This window comes from Equus asinus, chromosome 12 (genome assembly GCF_041296235.1).
Source record: "Equus asinus isolate D_3611 breed Donkey chromosome 12, EquAss-T2T_v2, whole genome shotgun sequence".
NCBI lineage: Eukaryota > Metazoa > Chordata > Mammalia > Perissodactyla > Equidae > Equus > Equus asinus.
The window spans coordinates 68,638,991-68,662,257 of NC_091801.1; the positions used below are offsets into that span (position 1 = coordinate 68,638,991).

General features: G+C 38.4%; 1 protein-coding gene across 2 annotated transcripts in view; it reads left to right on the forward strand.

Moving 5' to 3' along the window:
• The window catches only part of FAM91A1 (family with sequence similarity 91 member A1), a 44,293-nt gene that overhangs the window by 14,881 nt on the left and 6,145 nt on the right, over positions 1-23,267 (forward strand). For both annotated transcript variants that reach the window (XM_044743762.2, XM_044743763.2), the window contains 14 exons: positions 2,336-2,442; positions 2,964-3,002; positions 3,522-3,634; positions 4,067-4,182; positions 5,014-5,126; positions 5,475-5,561; positions 7,905-8,037; positions 12,206-12,354; positions 13,667-13,801; positions 13,943-14,056; positions 17,991-18,063; positions 19,928-20,077; positions 22,152-22,256; positions 22,771-22,894. In XM_044743762.2, the coding sequence (XP_044599697.2) occupies positions 2,336-2,442; positions 2,964-3,002; positions 3,522-3,634; positions 4,067-4,182; positions 5,014-5,126; positions 5,475-5,561; positions 7,905-8,037; positions 12,206-12,354; positions 13,667-13,801; positions 13,943-14,056; positions 17,991-18,063; positions 19,928-20,077; positions 22,152-22,256; positions 22,771-22,894 (1,558 nt within the window). The remainder of the gene's footprint in view (positions 1-2,335; positions 2,443-2,963; positions 3,003-3,521; positions 3,635-4,066; positions 4,183-5,013; positions 5,127-5,474; positions 5,562-7,904; positions 8,038-12,205; positions 12,355-13,666; positions 13,802-13,942; positions 14,057-17,990; positions 18,064-19,927; positions 20,078-22,151; positions 22,257-22,770; positions 22,895-23,267) is intronic.

A 23,267-nucleotide genomic window follows, 5' to 3' on the forward strand; every position in this document is an offset into this window, starting at 1 on the left:
CCATGCCTGGAAACTGAACCTGGGCTGCCGAAGCAGAGAGCACTGAACTTAACCACTAGGCCATTAGGGCTAGCTCTTATTTTTATTTTTATACCATATTGGGGTTTTTTTGTTTTGTTTTGTTTTTTTGAGGAAGATTAGCCCTGAGCTAACTGCTGCCAATCCTCCTCTTTTTGCTGAGGGAGACTGGCCCTGAGCTGACATCCATGCCCATCTTCCTCTACTTTATATATGGGACGCCTACCACAGCATGACTTTTGCCAAGCGGTGCCGTGTTTGCACCCGGGATCCGAACTGGTGAACCCCAGGCCACCAAGAAGCGGAACGTGCAAACTTAACCGCTGCGCCACTGGACCAGCCCCTACCGTATTGTTTTGATACAGTGATTTAGAGTAACCTTTAATGTTCATCATGGCCAGGCCTTCCTTGTGAGTCTTTTTTTATAATTTTCTTGGCTATTCTCAGGTATTTTTTCTTTATGTTTGTTTATTTTTATTAACAGTTTTTGAGTAGGTAGTAATTAAGATAGACAATTCTAAATTTAGGGACCAGCCCCATGGCTGAGTGGTTAAGTTCATGTGCTCTGCTTCGGTGGCCTGGGGTTCACCAGTTCAGATCCTGGGCTCAGACCTCTGCACCACTCATCAAGCCATGCTGTGGCGGCATCCCACATAGAAGAACTAGAAGGACTTACAGCTAGGATATACAACTATGTACCGGGGCTTTGTGGAGGGAAAAAAAGAGGAAGATTGGTAACAGATGTTAGCTCAGGGCCAACCTAAAAAAAAAACATTCTAAATTTACAAGAGCATAAAAATGTCTGCCTCCCACACCATCTCTAGCCACGCAATTTGTCTCTCAGCAGCCACTTTTAAGTTTCTTGTGTATCCTTCCAAAAGTATACTGTGCACATAGGCACGTATGTGTATATCCTTTTTTTTGTAGTTTTGTTTTTACACAGATGGTGTACTCTAGTTCATACTTTGTTTTTTTAACTTAATAGATATCGGAGACTATTCCATATTTCTTCCTCTGAAGTTGCTTCATTCTTTTTGCCTAAATGTCAATTGTGTAGTATTTCTAACCTCTTAGTGCTTTGGTTTCTTCATCTGTAAGATAGGGATATGTATTGAACAACTCATGGGGTTAAGAGGATTGAGTGAAATTGTGTGTCTAAGTGCCAGTAGTCTGGCACTTCGTAAGCATTCAGTGCGTTTGCTCTTATTATTCACACAGCAGATAGTGTAGGAAAAGAAGTAATGATGTCAAATATGGGATTTCTAAAAGGAACCTTTAATCTTTAAAAGTACTTGGATGACTGGAAATATGGATAGCACTAAATTAGAAAATACCATGAGTCAGATCTGTAAAGTGAGTAACCTGTCCTAAATGTACTTTGTGGTTTTTCATAGTGTCGTCATTTTGACCATTTGGATTTTGTCTTATTCCTGTCTCTTGGGAATGATTTAGGTTTTGGGCGCAATTAGCTGGAATTAGGGCTGGGCGACCCGAATCTTGCCATGGCCTAGGTACTCCTCCTTCCTGGGATATTTTCAAGGGAAACGTGCACGGGGAGGATGACAAAGGAAAAGCAAAGTGCCTCTCTATGATCATCTGGGCAGAGCTCTCTCTCTAGGAAATTGGCTTAGAGCATCTGGTCCAGAGAGATGGAGAGAAGTGAGTAGGAATGAAGTTTCAGGTGCAGAGCAGTGATTGGGCTGCCTCCTGTGCTAAAGAAGGCCTTGACCTCCTCCTGCCGAGGAGGATATGGAATAGAAAGCCCCAAAGAGCAGATTGTACCCATGATTGCTGGTAAACATGGCAGTCACGCAGATGAATTTCCTCTCTTCTCAGGATGGAACAGGGATAATGGGAGAAAGGCAGAGAGCCAATCCTTTCCATCCGAGTGGTTTTTGTATTGCATAGCACCTCGCAGTCCTTTACTTTTCTGCTGTAGACCAGTCACCCCTGCTGCCTCCGAGACATCAAAAACACACCCATTGCAGGCTTCCGCATTCTGTAGTCCTCTAGGCCACTGGCCTTTCTACCAAATCCGCGTCCTCTGGCGCTTCCTCTGCCTCAGTAACGCTGGGAGGTCCATGGGGATTAAATTACTCATTGTAGGATTTGTGCTTTTCCATCAAGAGTTCTCTATGTAGACAGGGTTGTACATGGCCTTAGGGAGTTCTAGAAAACGTGCTGTGGAGTGGATAAAATAAATCAGAAGTTGAATTCTGTCCCTAAGTTAGACATTTCTCTTTTTGAATAGATATTTGAATTATACTTTGTTTTTTAAAATTGTATCACCAAGAAAAGTTTGTTTTGTTTGTTTTAGTTCCTCCTCTTGAAGGTTTTGTAATGAATCGAGTGCAGGGTGATTATTTTGAAACTCTACTCTATAAGATATTTGTTTCAATAGATGAGCATACTAATGTTGCGGAGGTAAGTGTGACAATGTCTTATGACAGCATTTAACCTCAAGGGTATAAAATAAGTTTGTGTGAAGTAGGTAAAGTTATTTAATGATATGGTTAAAATGTTTTCAAAATCTATATGTGGGTAGACCATAGACCATTAATATACTAAGTCCCTATTCTTAAGTTACTTCCTGCATATGCATTTTAATTTATTTTAGTTAGTAGCTTATAATTTGGTTAAATAACTTTTTATATAACTTCATAGTAAAAGGATTATAGACTGCTGATTGATCTGGACATTTTCTTATCTTAAATGAGACAGAATTAAAGAGGAAGGAATCTTAAATTGTTATGGTCACTACCTGCATTCATACTACTCTATGCGTCTTAGAGAAGTGGGAAGAAGAGAGTTCTCATTTCAAAATTTGTTTAATCTTTCAATTATTCATAATTTAAATTTTGCTGATTATGGTTAAATTGTCTGTTACAACTGTGTGATATTGCTAATTCTAAGAACGTGAAATAATTTTTTATTTTATTTTCCAGCTTGCAAATGTCCTTGAGATAGACTTGTCCCTGGTAAAGGTAGGTAATTTTTATACTTTTTACTTATTAACGTAAATACCAAATGGCTTTTCTTGTAGATTTTTGTCTTGGTAAGTTACTGAGAAAGGGAAGCAGTGGGTTTCTTGTTAGCTCTCAGAGGGAGTGTCCACAGTAAAGGGGCGCTTACAAGGATAGAAAAGGGCGAGATTAAGGGTCCTGGGTCAGTAGTCCACCCCACAGAGTGAAAGCCAGCGCTCAGACTTCTGTGCACAGCAGGCAGCAGCCTGACCTGTGTCTTGTAGTGGGGCTGTTAAGGCAGCAACTCCCGCTTCGCTGGGCTGGATCTAGGGAGGACCAGGCGGGGAACAGGCAGCTTTCCCTCCTACCTGTGTGAAGACTTTAGGGGAACCATAGGCCTCCTGAAAATTGCTTTTTCTAGCTAGGACATAAAAGTGTTAGAGAATCACCAGAAGCATAGTCTATGACAGTATTTTATGTCTACAGATACTCTGATGTCCAGTTTATTTTAAATGCTCATTTCCTTTCTCTCCCTTTCAGAATGCTGTTTCAATGTATTGTCGCTTGGGTTTTGCCCATAAGAAGGGACAAGTAATAAATTTGGATCAACTTCATTCATCCTGGAGGAATGTTCCGTCTGTAAACAGATTAAAGTAATTCATTTATTCAGTATAAGATATTAGAGTTTCCTTTTGAAGGAAACATTCAATTTTCCATACAAACATTTTGCTTATTCAACCTGTCAACCGTGGTGAACCCTATATATTAGTGGTTTTTAATCTTTTGTGTGTGATGAATCTTTTTTAGAATCTGATGAAAACTTTCCCCACAGAAAAGCACATATAGTATTTTACGTCTCATTTTAAAGGGTTCTCGAATTCCCTGCAGCCTAGCCGTGGGTCTTAGTTAAGAACTCTTGCTGGATATGAGTAGAGCATGTTTGGGCTCCATCTCAGGTTTGGGCTGAATATAAATAAGACTGGATTTATATGGATGTTCATAATTTAAGTAGTGACTTCAGTAGCTTTTTTTATATAAGATCACCTATATGATTTTTAAAAAGTGAATGTTTTCTTCGTTAATAGGAGTACTTTAGATCCACAAAAGATGCTCCTATCTTGGGATGGCGGGGAAAGTAGGAGTCCTGTACAAGAAGCTTCTTCGGCTACTGACACTGATACAAATAGTCAAGAAGATCCAGGTTAGCAGTAACTCAGTTTAATGCAGAGCCTGTCTATAGATGCGGGATGTGTCTGCACATACGCTCACAGAGTGAGCTCTCTAGACTTACAGTTATGTTAGTTTTGTTGTAGATTTCACTCATTCTATATGCAGTCTTTGAGTACTTACCCATATGTTGGGCACTGTGCTAGGTCTTAAGGGTATAAAATTGACAAGAATATAATACCTTCCTTCTGAGGCTTAAGTCTAGGGAGAGAGAAGGCAGTGTAACCACAAAAACCACAACGTGAGAAGTGTTTTGGTGCTTGTGGGGAGCAAAGAGGAAGAACCCCTTTATGCCTAGAATGGTTCGGGAGGTCTTCTTGGAGATGATACTTAGGCTAGGAGTGAATAGAGCTTGCCAGCTGGTGAGTGAGGGAAGGCCGAAGCATGGGCTACACACAGAGGGCAAAACATGGTAGACGAGGGGGCTGCACATGATTTTATCTTGAGTAGGTAGAGGAGCAAAGCATGGGCTCCCATTGCTACCTCAGGGAGCTCTGTTACCTGAGCCCGGTGACTTGTCTGAAGAGGTTGGGCTGGTTAGTCTTACTGATCTGACAGTTAATCAAGTCTTGGTTTATTGGTTGTCAAGAAATTTACTACAAAAGTGAGTGCCTTTAAAAATTGTTTTTTAACTTTATGTTAGAGATAGGACTGGGACCTCTTATGTTGACAGTATTGCTTATATTTAATTATGTACTTTCCAGTTATTAAATAAAGCTGAAATGAAATACTTTCTCATTCCATTGATAAGCAAAGAATAATTTTCATTTACTTGATTTTAAATTATGATTTTTTTTTTTTCTAGCCGACACAGCCAGCATAAGCAGCTTGAGTTTGTCTACAGGATATACAAAACGTATTGCATTCCTATTTGACTCAACTCTCACTGCCTTTTTAATGATGGGAAATCTTTCACCAGTGAGTCCAGTTCTTGTTTAAATATGAAAATGTTTAAAATAAAGATTAGATATAAAATAGTTTGTTGCTTTTATTTCTTTTTGTAAGTACTAGATTTATTCTTGAAAACACAGCTGCCTCTGTTTTATATTCCTTAGAGTGGTGTAGTAACTTTTTAGCAAGGGCTGCTTTTGTAATTGGAAGACTCAGCCCTCACCTCACCCACCCTTCAGTTTAAATATATTGGAAAGCATAATGTAAATATGAAACGTTATGCTTAACAAAAAGGGGAAAACTAGAACTTTATAATAACTTGTATAAGATGCTAAGGTACATTTTCATTTTTCTGTTTTTCTTTCTTTCTTGCAGAACTTGAAAAGCCACGCAGTCACAATGTTCGAAGTTGGCAAACTCTCAGATGAGTCTCTGGACAGCTTTCTTATAGAGCTAGAAAAGGTAAATCTAGATTGCTTATTATGGGATGTCAGGGCATATGGAACTTTTCCTGTTTGATAAAACATCAGGGGTTGATTATGTAGATTTTTAGTGTATTCTTGCTCTTTCCTACCTTGTTCCCCACCTTAATACTGTGGCAGTCATTTAGGCTTAACCATATCGAGTGGATGAATGAATTTTATGATTTTTAAAAGTGATTTCTCTACCTCATCTAACTCTTAGCCTAGTTTGATATAATGAAGAAATAGAGTATAGAAATCTTAGTCTGTGTAATTTTTCAAATTGCATTTTGCTAAAGTAGCCTTTAATTTTTTTTTGTTATGACTCTCTGAGCCCTCCTCTCAAGTAGTTTTGAATTTTTTTTTTGGTGAGGAAGATGGTCCCTGAGCTAGCATCTGTGCCAGTCTTCCTCTATTTTGTATGTGGGGTGCTGCCACAGCATGGCTTGATGAGTGGTGTGTGTAGGTCTGCACCCTGGATCTGAACCTGTGAACCCCAGGCTGCCGAAGCAGAGCGTGTGAACTTAGCTACTACACACTGGGCTGGCCCCTTCTTTGACATTTTTGTTCCATTTATCCTAGATCTGGAACTGTCCTTGGGCATCATATTTATGTCTGGTCTCACTGTCCCTTTTAGTCTCTTGAAGACTTCAGCCATATTTGCTCTTATCCACCTTTTTCCCCATGAAGACAGCCTGAATTTTCCTTGGCTCTCAGTCTTGGTTGCCCTTTTGGTGTTTTTCTTTCCCTGGATTTTTCACTCTGTCCTCTGCTCTTTGTGCAAACAGTTGGTATGCCTGTTCTGTTCCTTGACTAATCATTTAGGAACGCTTTGTGCTTTAGTGATGAACACTGTGTATTAAATGTGCTGTTCAGAGAACTGTTGATGATTTTGTAAAAATTCCTTTATATCTTAAAAAAAAGACCATTAACATTTTTTTCACTTTAATTTTTTTTTGTTATGACTCTCTGAGCCCTCCTCTCAAGTAGTTTTGATTTTTTTTTTTGGTGAGGAAGATGGTCCCTGAGCTAGCATCTGTGCCAGTCTTCCTCTATTTTCTATGTGGGGTGCTGCCACAGCATGGCTTGATGAGTGGTGTGTGTAGGTCTGCACCCTGGATCTGAACCTGTGAACTAGCTTTTTATTATAGCACTAAAGACCAAAATCCTGGTGTCAGTTGTGCTCAGTGCTTCTAGGCCGTTTCAGCAGGCCATATGTGTTTTTAGATTCATCCTTCTTCATAGGCTTTTTACTTTTTTAGTGCAGAAATGTATGACATGATCCTTGTTATTAATTGCTCTCTTTTACCTTTATATTTCCATTATTCTCTCTGGACTTTCAGTATCTTGTTAACTCCATTTCTTACTGTGTATCATCTTTTCCAGTAAATTTTTAATTATGTTCTAGCACATTTTAAGTTCTGTTTTCCTGATTTTTATTTTTCTCACCTCAGCTAGTCTTTTATCAAGTGTAGCAAATTGGAAGGTTACTTTTACTCTTTATATATCTACATTGTTTTTTACCATATAGTTATTCTTGGGAAAGCCTTCTAGTCTGAAGTTTAGTTCTTAAAAAGAGTTTCTTAGCTGTTTTTTAAGAAGCCTCATCTTGATTAAACGTAATTGGTTGGTCTTATTAATTTAATGCAAATATAATTTGGTCATTTCCCCCTGTAGACCTGTCCTTCCATTTTCTGTGTTGTTTCTGGGGTGTATGTATTTTGACATATTAAATAGGTGACTGACTCAGTGTCACAAGAGCGTGCGTTAAAGTGTAAGCCCAGTGAAGGCAAGAGTTTTGTCTACTACTCTATACATCCTAGACAGGTCAGAACACGTGATAAGGCCTCAGTGAATCCTTGTTGAATGAATTTAAGCTGTATGTTCAGCAATGTTGAACAGCTGTTTTGAATCACATACTCCATTATCCCTTGCAACCAGTGATGCAAATTGTGAACAAGGTGATGAGAATGAGAGGCATTGTTGGTGGCCATTGATTGGAGTTCTTTCTGGATGAAGCAGAATGTATACATCTTACGGTTTTTCAAATAAGCACCCTATTTGAATCATATATGGGACATATAATTTATATAATGATATAATTGAGCATTATTTGGTTGCTAACATTGTTTTATTTATTGGGGTAATTTCTATCATTGTCAAAGATGTAGTGAAGTGGAAACTCAACTGAGATTGAGGCTAATACTTGTTTCAGTATTGGCTGAGCAAATTTTTGATTTATTGATTTTTAATCATGTCTTAATATCTTTTCTATATGGTTATATGTTAGAACGAATGGTGTGAGAGTGGTATTTGTTGCAAAATTTATTTTCTCTTGGTTTAGGTTCAGAGCACTGGTGAAGGAGAAGCACAGAGATATTTTGATCATGCACTTACTCTGAGAAACACAATACTGTTTCTGCGTCATAATAAAGATCTAGTTGCACAAACTGCACAGCCAGACCAACCCAATTATGGTATGATAAATACACTTGATTTTGAAGACATGGTCCTATGGAACTTCTGTCTAAGAAATTGAACAGGTCATGCTCACTTATTTAATCATCACTTATTTAGTACATTTTGTGTAGACAGCATATTGAATTTATAACTAGAGGCTTGTTTTGTGAATTTCTTTGCTTGTCAACTATTTCTTAACCTTAATTGCTTTTTCTCGTCTCTTATGTGCTACTGACATTTGTATTATTTAAGTCTGTTTGGTACCTACGAAAAAGGTTAGAGTGTTAATTTGTTTAAGTAGCGGGATGGAATTTAGAACAGGCATCAGTTCTGAGGGGTGAACAAATGCCAAAATGTAGTTAATTTAGGAAGCATAAAATTTCAAGAATGAAAGATTCCATTGTATAAAAATAATAAATAAGCGCTTCCCATTCAAATGTTGCTGTAATATTTACTAAAGTGTTTTACTTTAAAAAATAAAAAAGGGAACAAATAACCTCTTTTTAAAAGAAAGAAATAGTAGCAATTTTAATCTATCAGTGAACTCTAATGTGGCTGCTGACCTAGTGTGCACTCTCAGCTTTTGTGATAGACGGGGCGTCCCAAACTTTAGTGAAACTGGCGGCATCAGAATCTCTGATTCATTAGGTCCTGAGTCGGGGAATGGCACCCAGGAATCTGTGTTTTTACAAAGGTGCAACGGCCTGGGCACCAGTGTAAGAGTATCTCGCTCAAGTCCTCGGGCATTCACAAGAGTTGCATCTTGGGACTTCCTGCATTCTTAAAGAGCACTACCATAACATTTAATTTCACTCATTCTTTCATTTATCTAAAAGTTCTGTTTTCTGGCCCAAACCCATCAGTTTCGTAGTCATATCCGTCTTCATTCCATTTCTTTCACTAGCATCTGGCTTTCTTTTTAGCACAATTAAAGAAATTAAGGACAAAGCAAATTAAGGGTGGAATCCATTGTCACGTCACGAGTGTTGTTGCATAGGTGGGAACAAAGATGCTGAGTAGTTTAGCTGAGTCAGGCTAGACACACTCCGTATCTACTCCCACTCCTGCAACCTCAGCGCGGTTGCTTCAGAATTAAGCATTAGCAGAATTATGAGTGACTTTATGCTGGGCTCTTTGGATTAGTCATAAATAGTTAGAACAGAGTATTAAATTACCAAATAGCAAGAGTCTAAAGCACTTATTAATAAGCATTTGTTGATAGTAACCATTTTTTGACTACCAAATATTAGATCTTGTGATCTGATAGTGTGAGTGGCACAGTCTTGAAGATGTGTTTGAATGTAAAAATCCTGGAATCTTGGGGACTTTTTAGTGACTTATAGAGATAATGGGTTAGAATATTTGAAATACCGTATTATAGCTGTCTTAAAGTATATCGTCCTTTCCTGCCCATCGCAGAATCTGAGAGTGTTAGAGAGTGCTAGTGACGAGTCAAGTGTAACTCACTTTGTAGATGAAGGAGTGGAAGCTTAGCTTGGTTTAATCCCCTGCCCATCTAGTCATTAAAGCCCATAGGACTAGTCAGTGGAAGAGCTGGGACTTGAATCCATATCTCTCAAATGTTTCCCTTTGCTCTGTCCCTTGTATTATTTTCTCTTGAACACTAAGCTCCTTGTTGATTTATTCATAAACAATCTGTTGCTTAGCAGTCTGGACTAAACTTTGTTTTTCACCATGAATAGTCTGTGTACCACTGAGTAAGTTAAATGGTAAACCTAAATCTATTCTGTATGAAAGCAGTTAAGTATAATTCCAGCCTTTAAGGTAGGTTTAATAGTTGGCTGTTCTGTCACCAGTTGGATCTTTAATTGCTTGAAATAATTGACATGGCTCCAACGTTAAATTGTGATTAACTCCTTCCTCCCCGTGAGACCAGATCTGCGGTTATTTCTGACATTTCATTCTTTTAACCAGCGCTTCTTGACTGAGGCTCTTCATTGGAACCACAGAACACAGGAATAAAAGTGACTGTTTCTCAATTTTTCTAATAAGGGTGCATGGCTGGTGCCATTCTAGATGCACAGAAAAGAAGGTCCATTTGTTCCATACAAAGAATCACTCAGGGCATTAGGGCTTATACTCTCCATGTGGAGTAAGGTTGCTTTCTGTAGGTGCTGGACGTGATGACTTAATTTTACTCTTTTTAAAAAAAGGAAATCTGTAGTATTGGTGTTTTAAGCATCTTTTTTGAGTAGAAACAATTTTCTTTTTAGGTCACTAATTTGTAGTTTGAGTGTCCATGTAGTGCTTGGTATTCACTGTATAGCAAAAGCTTTGTGATACTGTCTTGGAAGCAAACCTCTGAGATAGGTGAGAAGGACTAGCTTCTTAGGAATCTCTTGGTTTCAGACAGCGTGAGGCCCTGCTTAAACAATAAAAACAATGCGTCGTCTAATTTTTTTTCATTTTAGAAGCGTGATTTTTTTCAGATATTTGTCTTTAAAAAGACATCTTTCTGCTAGGATCAGTACAAGTCAGACATAAAAGCTGCTGTTTGTAATTTGGCAGTCAGTACTGTGGAAATGTTGATAAATCAAATCACATTTGTAGAAAAGCAATCACCGTTGTAAAAATCTTGTTCTAACCACCATCAACCCTTTAGGGTTCCCTCCTTCCTTATCTTAGTATTCATTAAACGTTTTCTCTACCTGACATTGACAATGTTGAGTTTTACCTGAAGGTTAAGAAATATCCTCACTCTTGTGTGTTTTGGAAAAGGGCTCACTGCAAGGACCCACCCTTTCCCCATGTAACTTAGGGTTCATGGGTGCCCCCTTATTTACCTTTGAGAGGCCAGACACAGACTCTCCCACTTCCCTTTGCCTCATAAGCAGTTAGCTGAACTGCTTGTCCCCACTGATCAAGCAGAACAAAATGCTTGTTAACTAAACTTCGATTAAGCTTCTCTCCTTGTGATGTTAATTTTGGTCACCAGTTATTGTGTTTCCTTATTTCTCCACTGTATACATAAACTATTTTCCCCCCTCAACGAATAAGCGATCTGTGGGGAGACATTCTAAGACCCTGCAAATATCCTACTTCTCATCAGTGTTTTCTCCTAGATTTAGCATCCATTGACGATTCTTGCATGAGCCATTCTTTACTCTGGTCGTTGCAAATTGATCATTTTTTTCCGACTCCAGCACTTCTTCCTCATTTGACAGTTGGGACTAGGCTTTCTTTAATATTCTCAGTATAGACTTACAAATTTCTCTTTTCTCAGTGGTTGATAATTAGTCATCACTGTCTCTTAATTATCTCTGTGCTACGATTGTCTTAGATTTTGTCAATGGGCTCCTCTCCCCTGGTGCCGTACCTTCATCTTTTAAAAAAAATTTATTTTGAGGAGTAATTCCTTACTTTCTGGCAAAACTAATCTCATCTCATCTCTTCTCTTCACAACACATCTCATTTTATATTATCTTCTACTTCTGCTCCAGCTCTGGAGTCAGTCTTTTCTCCTAGGAGCCTGGTTTGTTTTACTGGTGAAAAGCACTAAAGACCAAGATCCTGGTGTCAGTTGTGTTCAGTGCTTCTAGGCCGTTTCAGCAGGCCATATGTGTTTTTAGATTCATTCTTGCTTAGAGGGAGAGAAGGGCTAACTTGATCTTCTGAAGTTTCAAATATCTCTTTTTAGACAGCAATAGGAATGGTATTTTCAAAAGGATTAAGAATGGGAACACTTAAAATCTGTTGCATGCTGAGTGAGTTCATGCTTGATGGACCACCAGTCTGTGGCACGTATTTCTAAGTGAGGAATGCCCCTGTGGTAACTTCAGAACTGGACCGTGACGTTCTTTGTAGAGATTGGAAATTAGGGGAGGGAAGGACACAGCTTTCCCGAGGCACTTAATGTGCCACTGCCATGTTGTGGCTGGGGATGGAGAAGGGAGGAAGGTAAAGCAGCGCCATGTTCCTAGAGAAAAAGGTAGCCTGAAGAAGCCCTAGGAGACAGTTCTCTTTCTGGACCGGAGAGTAAAGACTTCTAGCATTAAATCTTAAAGTGTCTTAGTGGTCTCCTAGGAAATTTGGCACTTTTTAGTAGAGATATTCTACCTTACAAAAATGTTTTAAATCTCAAGGCAGTTGTCATTATCTCATCTTAGACATTTTATTTCATGTTGTCAGTCTTTCATTCTGTGTGTATGGTTGATCATAATTCAGGTTTTCCTCTGGATCTCTTACGCTGTGAAAGCCTTCTTGGTCTGGACCCTGCAACTTGCAGCAGAGTTCTAAACAAAAATTACACACTGCTCGTTTCCATGGCTCCTCTCACCAACGAAATCCGGCCCGTCAGCAGCTGCGCCCCTCAGGTAAGGACCCGCTCGAAGATCGCCCATGTTGCCATTCATCCCTCTCTTGGCAACTGGAAGAAGAGCTCTAGCAGTGTAATTGTGTTAATGCTCATTTGCAGATACCAAATATTAAAATCATCGACTCAGAAAGCGGTTTTGTATTTTATGCTGTTGTAAGATGTTCGATCTGTGAGATATAATTGGTATATTTAATTTCTATATCATCTAGTGACTTGTGACATATTAGATTAAAATTTTCCTCATGAATACAGGGTATTAAAGAGAACGTCCTTGGGTGCTCTAAGAAGGAAGCCTGGATCGCCTTCAGGGATAAGATAAATTTAATTAGGAAAAATGAAATGCTTTAGAAGTGGAGCCATGATGCTAAATAAGCTGAAAAGATTATGCTTGAAAGCTAGAACTCTTGTTATCTTTAAAATTTACTTGTGAGAATGACTTCTGGTCTTTTACTTTTTAAAGCTAAACCAGTTGCATTTATTTGGATACTTAGCAAGGATGCTATGGCCTCCACGATTTTCAAAGAGTGGGGATTGTGTTAACTGTTCTTCAGTGCTGCGTCCTGCCAGGTTTCCTAGATGTGCAAGGTTTAGTGGTGTAGAAGAGAGGAAGAGATTCTTGTGCAAGGTTGATTCTATTGCCTGTGCTGACCTTGCTGCCTCAGTGAGCGTACCCTCCTCACCCGATTTCGTCCTCTGTTCAACAGGACTGGACAGGATTTGCACTTACCAACTTTTTCCTTATAATTCTTTGTGCCCCGCCCCCCTTCCTCTTTAACACAACCTCTAGGCATAGTAGGAATCCTTGAACTGTCTAAATGAATGGTGAGATGGATGGAAGGTTGGATAGTCCCTTTTGTGAAAAATGGCATATGATTAATGAGGATAATAGCTAACACTTTGATATAGAGCTCAATATACCAGGTGCTGTGTTTAACCTTTTGAACAACCTTAAAAATATCCTCCTGAGGTAAGTATTTTGTTGTCATATTACAAATGAGCAAAATGAGGCACAAGAGAGCTGAAGTAACCTTAAGGTGATGTGGCTGAGGGGGTAAAGCCAAGATTCACCTCTCAGTAATCTTCTCCAGAGTCCATGCTCTTAATTGCAGTGGTAAGACGTGCTTTCTCAATTCCAGTGTAAAACTGAAACTGTTTGAATGGAGCGTTTAAAATTTATTTTTGTAAGGATAATAGCAGTTAACATTTATATGAAGCATTAGCTGTTTATAAGACTATACTTGGTCACTTGTGAAATTTGGCTTCTTTAGATAAGTGTTAGCAACCTTATCTTACCTGTTTTATGATTATAGCATATTGGACCAGCTATCCCGGAAGTCAGTTCTGTCTGGTTTAAACTGTACATTTACCACGTCACCAGGCAAGGACCACCATCTCTTTTACTGTCCAAAGGTACAAGGCTTCGAAAACTGCCAGATATTTTCCAGGTATGTTGTGCAAGGGCTTTTCGTTTTCTTAAATTATTTTTGAGGAGGGTAGAAATTGGTAAGCAGTATTATAGATAACCTTCTTAATTTGTTTCTTATTTCTAAATGCTGTGTTGTCTTATATTCATTTCTTTCTCATAGGGTTATGATCGGTTATTAATAACATCTTGGGGTCATGATCCTGGGGTAGTTCCTACGTCAAATGTGCTCACGATGTTGAATGATGCTTTAACGCATTCGGCGGTTTTAATTCAGGTAAGTACCTTCTTTGAAACAATCAGTTTTAGATTTTTAAAGATAATAATTTGTCTAACTTTCTGCTGAGTTGCAATCAGATGTCTGTAATTTGAAATTTGTAAAGCTGAAACGTAAGGAATCAGAGATCTGGGTTTAGTCCTGGCCTTTGCCTGGCACTGTGGGAGTAGTAGAAACAACATGGACTTGGAAGGTAGACCCAGCTTGAATTCCAGCCTGCTTCCTAGGTGGCCCTATTTTATTTTTAGTAGTAGCTTTCTTGAGATATAATTCACATACCATACAGTTCACCAGTTTAAATTGTATAGTTCACTGGTTTTTAGTGTATTCATAGATATCTACAGCCATCACCACACTCAGTTTTACAATGTTTTCCTGTATCTTTCGTTCTAACTCCTCTATTCTACTATTCCCCGCCTCTCCCCAGCCCAGCAACACTAGTGTGCTTGCTGTCTCTCTAGAATGCCTGTTCTGGGCGTTTCATATACACGGAATCATGTATGTGGTCTTTTTGTCACTGGCTTCTTTCACTTAGCAGAATGTTTTCAAGGTTCATCATGTAGCATGTATCAGTTCTGCGTTCCTTTTTATGGCCACATAATATTCCCTCGTGGATATACCACATTTTGTTTATCCATTCATGGGTTGATGGACATGTGGGTTGCTTCCACTTTTCAGCTGTTGTAAATAGTAATAATCACTGTGAGAAGTGTTCATGTACAGGTTTTTGTGTGGACATCTTTTCATTTCTTTTGGGTATATGTCTAGGACCAGCAAATGCTGGGTCATGAGGCAACTCTATGTTTAAATTCTTGAAGGAACTGCCAGACTGTTTTCCCAAATTGCTGTACCATTTTATGTTCCCTCCAGCACTTACTATTATCTCTTTTTATTATAACCACCCCAGCGAGTGTGAAGTGGTGTGTGACATTTTGAAGGTACTTCTCTTATACTTAGTTTTCCATGTGTAAGATGGAGATGGTAATATCTATTGTATAACAACAACAACAAAATAATAGTAACAGCTAATGGTGAGGTAAGCCGTTTATAGTCATAGGATTGTTGAGAGAATGAAATGATAAGGCGTGTGTGAAGTGTGCTGCGCACTTTCTGGTACATAATAGGTTCTCAGTAAAGATTTCATTAATTTCATTCAACTCTCAATTGTATGTGCCATATTTTGTGCTAATTAGCGTGCTTATATAAATAAGACATGATCCCTGTCTTCAAGGAACTTAAGTCTGGTGGGAAAAGTTGCATGAGCAGTTAGTTTCAGCTTTTTGCTGAGTGTTGAATAGAATTAAACAGTGGAAGCATTAAGGAGAAGTACCAAGTCCAGCCTTGGGGCAAGGAGAAGGGCTTCAGGGAAGCTCCTTAGAGAAGATGAGACCCAGGCTGAGTATAAAAGGATGATTTAGAAGAGAGCAAGGCCAGGAGAGAGGTCAGCATGAATAACTCTCTTGGCAGAGATTTTTTTCTCTTTCTTTGTGGCTATTTCCCTGGTGCCTAAAACAGAGCCTGGCTCATAGTAGCTGCTCATTGAGTGAGTGTTGAATAATGAATAGGAATGTGAAGTGGGAGCACATGCTGGGCCTGTAAGCTGCTAGGTGTTTTTGAGGGGTGAGTTGCACTGTGATGGGATGGTGGTTGGAGATGAGTCTGAAGAAATAGGCAGTCCTTGGCGTGTGGTCTTCCTTAACTGTCCTGCTGTAGTGCTTAGACTTCTCCCTAGAGATGGATGGCACCCAGTAAAGGGTGCTGAGCAGGGGATTAACATGGTCAGTTGTGTTTTTGGAAGATCAACCTGGAGACTGTTGAGAATGGTTAGGTGGGGAGAGATACCTGAAGCAAGAAGAACAATTAGGATTCAGTGTAGGAGTCAGGATAAGAGATGAAGACAGCCCAGATCAGGGAATGGTCATAAGAACTGAAAGGAAGAAACAGACTTAAGAATTATTACAAGTATAAAATTAATAGAATCGATCCCATGTCTGAGAAAGCTGTGAGAAGAGGAAGAGAATGGTTCCTGGGGCGTTTGGCTTGTGAAGGTGGAAGAATGGTGATATCACTACGTGAGAGAATACAGGAGGAAGAGCCAGTTTATGGGGGCAGATGATGTGTTGTGTTTTGGGCTTGTTGAGGATAAGGTACCTGTGGGACATTTGGGTGGAGGAGATATCTAGTAGGTAATTGAAAATATTCTGAAATTCAAATGAGAGATTGAACAGGAGAGATTGACTTGTGTGTCAGCGTCAGCACAGAGATGGTAGTTGAAACCATGAGAGAGGATGCATTAAAGAGGAAAATGTGCAGTAGGGGTGGTGGTGGGAGAGAGCGTAATAGAGTGGGTCAGACATCGGCTGAAATCAGACTGCTTAAATTCAGATCTTGATCCCACCGCTTGTAGTAATCTTGGGCAAGTCATATATCCTCCTTCAACTTCAGGGACTTCTCCTGAAAACTGGAGGTAATAAAATTTTCTATCTTTATAAAGTTGTTGAAAAGAATGACTGAGAAGATAATCCACGTGAAATGCATAGTTCTGTGTTTAGCACATAGGAAGATCTCAAAAAATCCTAGCTGTGCGGCAGTGGTGGTAATAGAGTGAAAGGAGTCTTTAAGTGTTTGTTAAGGAGTTTTACTTTTGCTTAAAAAAAATGCCTCCTTTATTATATTTTATGGGAAAAATTCACTTTGTTGGAACTTAAAACAAGATTTTGATTAAAATCATGCTTTTATTATAACTATCTTGTTTAGCGTTTAAATCATAAACGTATCAATGGAATAGAAGTGAGCTGTCAGAAACATATTCAAGTTGTCATATGAACCAACTAAATGAGTGTAATTTTTCTCTGAAATTATTTTTTTCTTTTATGTCACAGTATCTTGAATTTGAATAATGTCTCTTTTAAAGGGGAAAAAAATGTGTAGATCCCCAGTGTTAATTTAAATTTTCTATTATAATGATACTAAACGCATATGAACATAAGATTAAATTGTTCATGCTTATTATTCTTACACACCTGTAAAACCAAAAGATTTAGGGCTTTAAATACAAAAATCTTTAACAAAATTGGGATGAATGACGTTAATTGTGGTGGATCAAACTAAATTATTTGTAACATTCTTGTGGGGTGGTTAGCCTCGTAGATTTTTTTTTTAATTTAATTTTTAAATTGATAGTACATTCACGTGATTTGAAATAAAACACTTCGAAGATGCACAGAGAAAAGTATCATGCCCTTCCCACACTGTCTACCCAGCTCCCACTCCCCGTCTTTCCTGCATGTCAGATAACCACATTTTTTAGTTTCTCCTGTGCTTTCTAGAGTTTGCTTATCCATATACAAGCAGTCACACACTGATATGCCGAGGCTTTTTCCGCTTAGCAGTTGGAGGTCTTTCCATTTCAGTTTGTAGAGAACTTCCTCTTCCTTTTTTGCAGCTGCATTCACAGTGCGCAGCTTAATTTATTTAACCAGTCCCCTGCTGATGGACATTCTGGTTGTTTCCAGTTACACATAATGATAATGTTAGAGCAGGTAATTTTGCATCTATGTCCTCCAGTGCAGGTCTTTGAGTCTTGCGCTCCTAGTCCATGGTATGCTGGGTGATGAACTACAGCCAACCCTTGGGCGAGTGCACTTGATCTCATTCAGTCTTCGCATGGCTAACACCTGAGTTACCTGTTAAATCAGACTCCTTTCTTTTCGTTAGTTCATGCACTCAGTTTGAAACACATTGCCTTATAGGTTAGTATGCACTTAAGATTGTCTTTGCTTGCTGGAGAAAACTAGAGAATTGTTGAAAGCATTTTGATGGAGTATTAATGTAGAATATACCATCACATGGCACAATATTTATTGTTTGAGTATCTGTTACTGGAAATACAGGTTTTTCATATACCTTTCAACTTGTGTTTCTTCCTGTTTAGGGCCATGGTTTGCATGGGATAGGAGAAACTGTCCACATACCATTCCCATTTGATGAAACAGAACTACAAGGAGGTACCTTACTTTTGAATTGTATCCTTTCGACCTCCCTATCTTAATCTTTGTCAACAATTTGGTGGAAACATAGCAGGAAGTGAATTCTAAAATTTTTAAGTTCTAGGGTCTTACCATTCTGCTTTTAAAGAGTTTTGGCAAAAGGTAGTTACCTATTGTGCCTTTTCCCATACAGAGCAGATAGAATAAGACTCATTTAGGATGTTTGAAGAAATACTAGTCTGCCTGGGAGATGAAGAGGATAAGTAGCTATCTGCCTAGATGGAAGACTGGGTCTCTATATGTTTAGCCTTTTAGTTTCCTTTTACTGTTGATTTATTTGGAGGTTGGAGCAGAAGGCAAGTCACAAGGAAGATTTTATTCTTAGAAAGTTGATTTTTTTCCCAATGTTACATACTGTTTTTTTCAGGAGCTTTTTTAGGTAATTTAGAAAGGGATGTGAATGAGCATTGTATTACTTTACAGTTACAGAGCACTTACATGTATTTCCTGTTTGAGCATTTGTTTTTGCTGTTAAATTTTATTTTTGCTATTAGAGAGGATTTGAGTGGATTGCAGAGTTTAAGCTAAATTAAGCTAGTTAGAATCAAGGGGGAACGCCCTGTTTAATGTTCTGTCTTTCTAGAATTTGATGTGAGCCGTGTACAGTTGATGAAAGATGCTCAAAGAATTTCTATAAAAGCCAATTCATTCTTCCTTTTGTCTAATATAGAAGATACCTTTTCTCTGTTGAATATTAAGAAGGTGTATGTAATCAAAAGGAAAAGACTGTGCAATTAAAACTTACATCTATTTATGTACTACTTGCGCTTCCCGCTCCATGCCACCTGCTGTTGTGTAATCTATTTTTCTGGTTCTTAGAGCCATGTTGCTTGGGTTTTTAGAGAGAGCAGTGAATGGTTCAAGTAATTTAACTTAGGTTAATTCATAGAAGAGCTTACTGTTCTTCCAAAGCGTTAGTCAATACTGTCCCCTCCCCCCTCTCCCTTTCCCTCTTCCTTTTATAAAAAGGAAAATTTTTATAAATATCTTTCTCCTTTTCACATGGCTAGACTGCAAAAGCCTCGTTTGAAATTAAGTGCTCTTTTGACTATTGTGAATAAATGTGTACAAAATTTGGAGAAGAGAGTTTTCTCTTCTGAAAAACAGCCTCTATTCAGAAATAAGTACTTCTTTGCAACTAAACTTTGCTGTTTCATCCTCTCATACTCTATACATTCTATGGAAAAAATGTTCACCTGAAGATATAGGATAGTGACAACAGGATCTTAAAATTTATAAAATCTCAAGAACAGATTGATAGATCTCCTGCCTTGGGAGATGATTGTGTGAATTATGAAGAAGAGGAGTCTTCGTATTTGTGTATAGAGCATCTTTCTCTTTTATAAGATCACATATTTATGAGAACTTGAGCTAATGTTTAAATAGTTTATTAGGGATATATTTTCAAGTACATTGTTAGCTTTAGTTTTAATAAGAATAATTTTACTTTTCTTAAATTTTTAAAAACTTTACTGTGTATTTAGTACATTTCCTGGTAGAAACCCACCAACTAAGCATTTGAGGCAGAAGAGAACCACAAAGAGAAGTCTAGAGAATTTGCCACTGACTGGCTCTGTTTGCTTATTTAGCAGGTAATTTGTTCTGATAAGCAGATGCCTCCTGAAGGCTGTAAATATGTTACAGTGTACTCCATCCTTTTACATTCACAGATCTTTCTTCACTGGAATCAGTCTTGATAGATTAAAGTATAAAAGTAGTTCTAAGAATTGTTTAATAAAAGAAAAGGATATTTAAGCTTTTGGTGTTGTGTTATTTTATAGAACTTTTTACTCATAATGTGATGTCAACTCTTTCTTCTTAGAGTTTACTCGTGTCAATATGGGTGTTCATCAGGCGCTGCAAATATTAAGGAACAAAGTGGACTTGCAGCATTTTTGTGGATATGTCACCATGCTGAATGCTTCTAGCCAGCTTGCAAACAGAAAACTCAGCGATGCTTCCGATGAGAGAGGTTAGCCGATAGTTGGGTTCTTTTAATTAATCGGTCATTTGTCTGCTCTTGTCCATAATGGGCCTTTTAATAAGTATTTTCTAGGGAACATTTTTATATATTTAGAATAATAATTAAAGTATCGAGTGTATCACAATCTTAACATTTAAAAAGCAAAGAGACCTTTGTGAAGATGTCGAATTATTTAATACTTTAATGTTTTTTCCACTGGAGGATGAGAAAATATTCTGTGACATGAGTTGGACAAATAGCAGTTGTTCAAGTGGAGAAAATACCAAGTGCATGACTAAAGAAGTGACCTGGGACTGGAATACAGAACGGTTATTGGTTTTAGCCCTTTCCTGTCGTGTCTATATTTATAGGCTTTAATTCAAAAATCACCCTTTGTGGGGTGATGGTTTCAAAACTTTAGATTCTTTGTAAAAATGTTTCTAAAATAGAATGAACAGTTTTTCTCTTTCAGACTTCCTTTTTCTGTCAAAGGCCCCGTTGTCTCAGTTGCGCAGGCCGAAAATTGTATCTTTGTCTCGTCCTCCTCCTTTTCCACTCTGTCCAGTTAGTTTCCAAGTTCTGTGAATTAGACTTTAGAAATGCCTCTCGTATCCATTTCTTCCCTTCTCTCTTCTTTTTTAATTCCCTAGAACTGCCCTTCTAGTCTGAGTCTTGATACTTTGAAGGTGTATTATTACAACCATTTCCTGCCTAGCCTTCCTGGCCTCATTCTTCTTCTGTCTCCACCCTATCTTGCTTATTGACAACAGCTGATTTTCTTTACGTACCTTTTTCATTCTTTTTAATTAAAAAATTCATTTTCAAATCACCTTCTCATGCTTACAGATTGTTTCTGCTCTGGCAGTTTTGGCTTGTGTGTAGCTTTGGTTGCCATGGTGCCAGCTCTGGTCTGTGACTCTAGGAAACCTTTCAATTCAAGTGTCTGTCATTGCTTGATATGTTCCTTCTGCCTCTTCGTTTGAAGTCCTGAGACACTGTGATTGATCACTGGCCATCCAGTGGGTTGGATTGGCTCCCTTTGGGTTAGGTATCCACTCCTGGTCCATTTGCCTTTGGCCAGGGAGTGGGGTAGCTTTCAACAGTGACTGCCAGGTATCACGGACCTTTTCCAGAGGAGAGGAGTATAGGTTAGGCAGTCATTTCCATGCATGTCTGCTACAGCTGTCATGTTTTATTTCATTCCTTCCACAAACATTTATGGAATACCTGCTGAGGTGCTGGAGATACTTAAATTAGTAAGACCTGAGGAATAAAACCCTACAACAAGAGACAAGCAAGTAAATCAGCCTACTGTGTAGTGTTAAAAGACTGCATGCAGTAGGAGAGAGAAGGCATATCTCAGCCCAGTTGAGCTATCAGAGAAGGCCTCTTAGAGAAGGTAAAGTTTGAACTGAATTTTGAAAAATGAGGAGTTAACTACACAGAGATGATTGTTGTTTATTTGGAGGGTAGCAGCCTTTCTGGCAGAGGGAATCAGGCAATAGAGTAGCTCATCTTGGCCCCAAGAAAGGATTTGTTGAGCAGTAGTAGATGAGAATAGTGAAGTTGGTAGATCCAGCAGATCTTGGAGGATCTTATATGCTGAAAGATACAGGGAGTCAAACGAATTATGAAGAGGAATGACGTAATCAGACTGCATATTTCCATGGGGGTAGAAATGACTTGAGTAATCATCTTAGTGAAAGTCTAAACTTGTGTTCTGCCTTTGAATCCTTGTTTCTTTAGGCCAGGGTTTCACAACCTCAGCACTGTTTATCTTCTGAGCTGAATAATTCTTTTGGTGTGGGGGCTGCCCTATGTATTGTAGGGTGTTCAGCATCCCTAGATACCAGTAGCACCCCTCTCCCCGTTCATGACATCCGAACATGTCTCCAAACATTGCCAGTGTCCCTTGGGGGACAAAATTGCCCCCCAGTTGAAAACCACTGCTTTAGGCTAAAGACTAGTCATTGTTTTCCAGTGTCATTTCTGTTGCCTGACGTCTTTTATGTTAGGGCTGATTTATTGACAACTTATGCCAACTGCTACAATTCTAATACTGTGTCTGTCCTTTAATTATCAGGAGAACCTGATTTGGCCTCTGGCTCGGATGTGAATGGGAGTACAGAGTCATTTGAAATGGTCATTGAAGAAGCAACTATAGATTCAGCAACAAAGCAAAACTCTGGTCAAGTTTTAGAAATTATTTGCAACCTTAGACTAATTTTTGAGTTTTAATTCTTTTGTTCGGTCATTTGTCTACTCTTGTCCATAATGGGCCTTTTAATAAGTATTTTCTAGGGAACATTTTTATATATTTAGAATAATAATTAAAGTATTATAAAAATATTACCTGAGAATAGTGACAAGTTTCAGGTTTCCTGTGTTAAATATTTTGGCTACATAATTCTCTAATCTTATAGCTGTCTTGCAATACCTTTTTTTGGGTAAGAGACCACTTTGAGCATCTGATGACAGCTATGTACCTTCTCCCCAGAAGCGTGTACGTACTCAGAAAACAGTCTTTCCTGTTTCAGAGATTCACTGACCCCCTCTGAGGCCTCTCCCCTGCTAACCCCTTGATGGATGTCAGTGGGGCTGGGAGGAAACTGTGAGATTATCTGGACCACAGTTAAGAAACTCTGGTCAGTCGTAATATATATGAATATATGTACTTAATGACTCTGTATATCCTTTTGTAGTTGCCACAACAGAAGCAGATTGGGTTCCTCTTGAGCTGTGCTTTGGAATTCCACTGTTTAGTTCTGAATTAAACCGGAAAGTTTGTAGAAAAATTGCTACACATGGTCTTTGCAGAAAAGAGAGGTAAGGGTTTATATTCATTGTTATCTTTTCATCTGTGAGATTTTTAAGCTCTCAGTAATAGTTGCTATATCTTACTTTCTTTTATTCCACACATGAACATGGTAATTGCCTTGCGTATATTAGTTGATTGAGTGATGATTGCTAGTTTAAGGGTTTTGCTATATTTTTCAGAATTAAACTTTAGTTCCTCAGAAATTAGGCACATGCAGATATTTGGGGCACATTTTGGTTAATCATAATTTTATTTACTTAGTTACCCAGATTTGGTGAGGGTATGGTAAAATGGGCATGCTTATGAGAATATGAACCTCGCTTTTAATATGTAAATGTCTATAGAAAATTTCTCCTGTGTACTTATCTTAACATGCTGAAT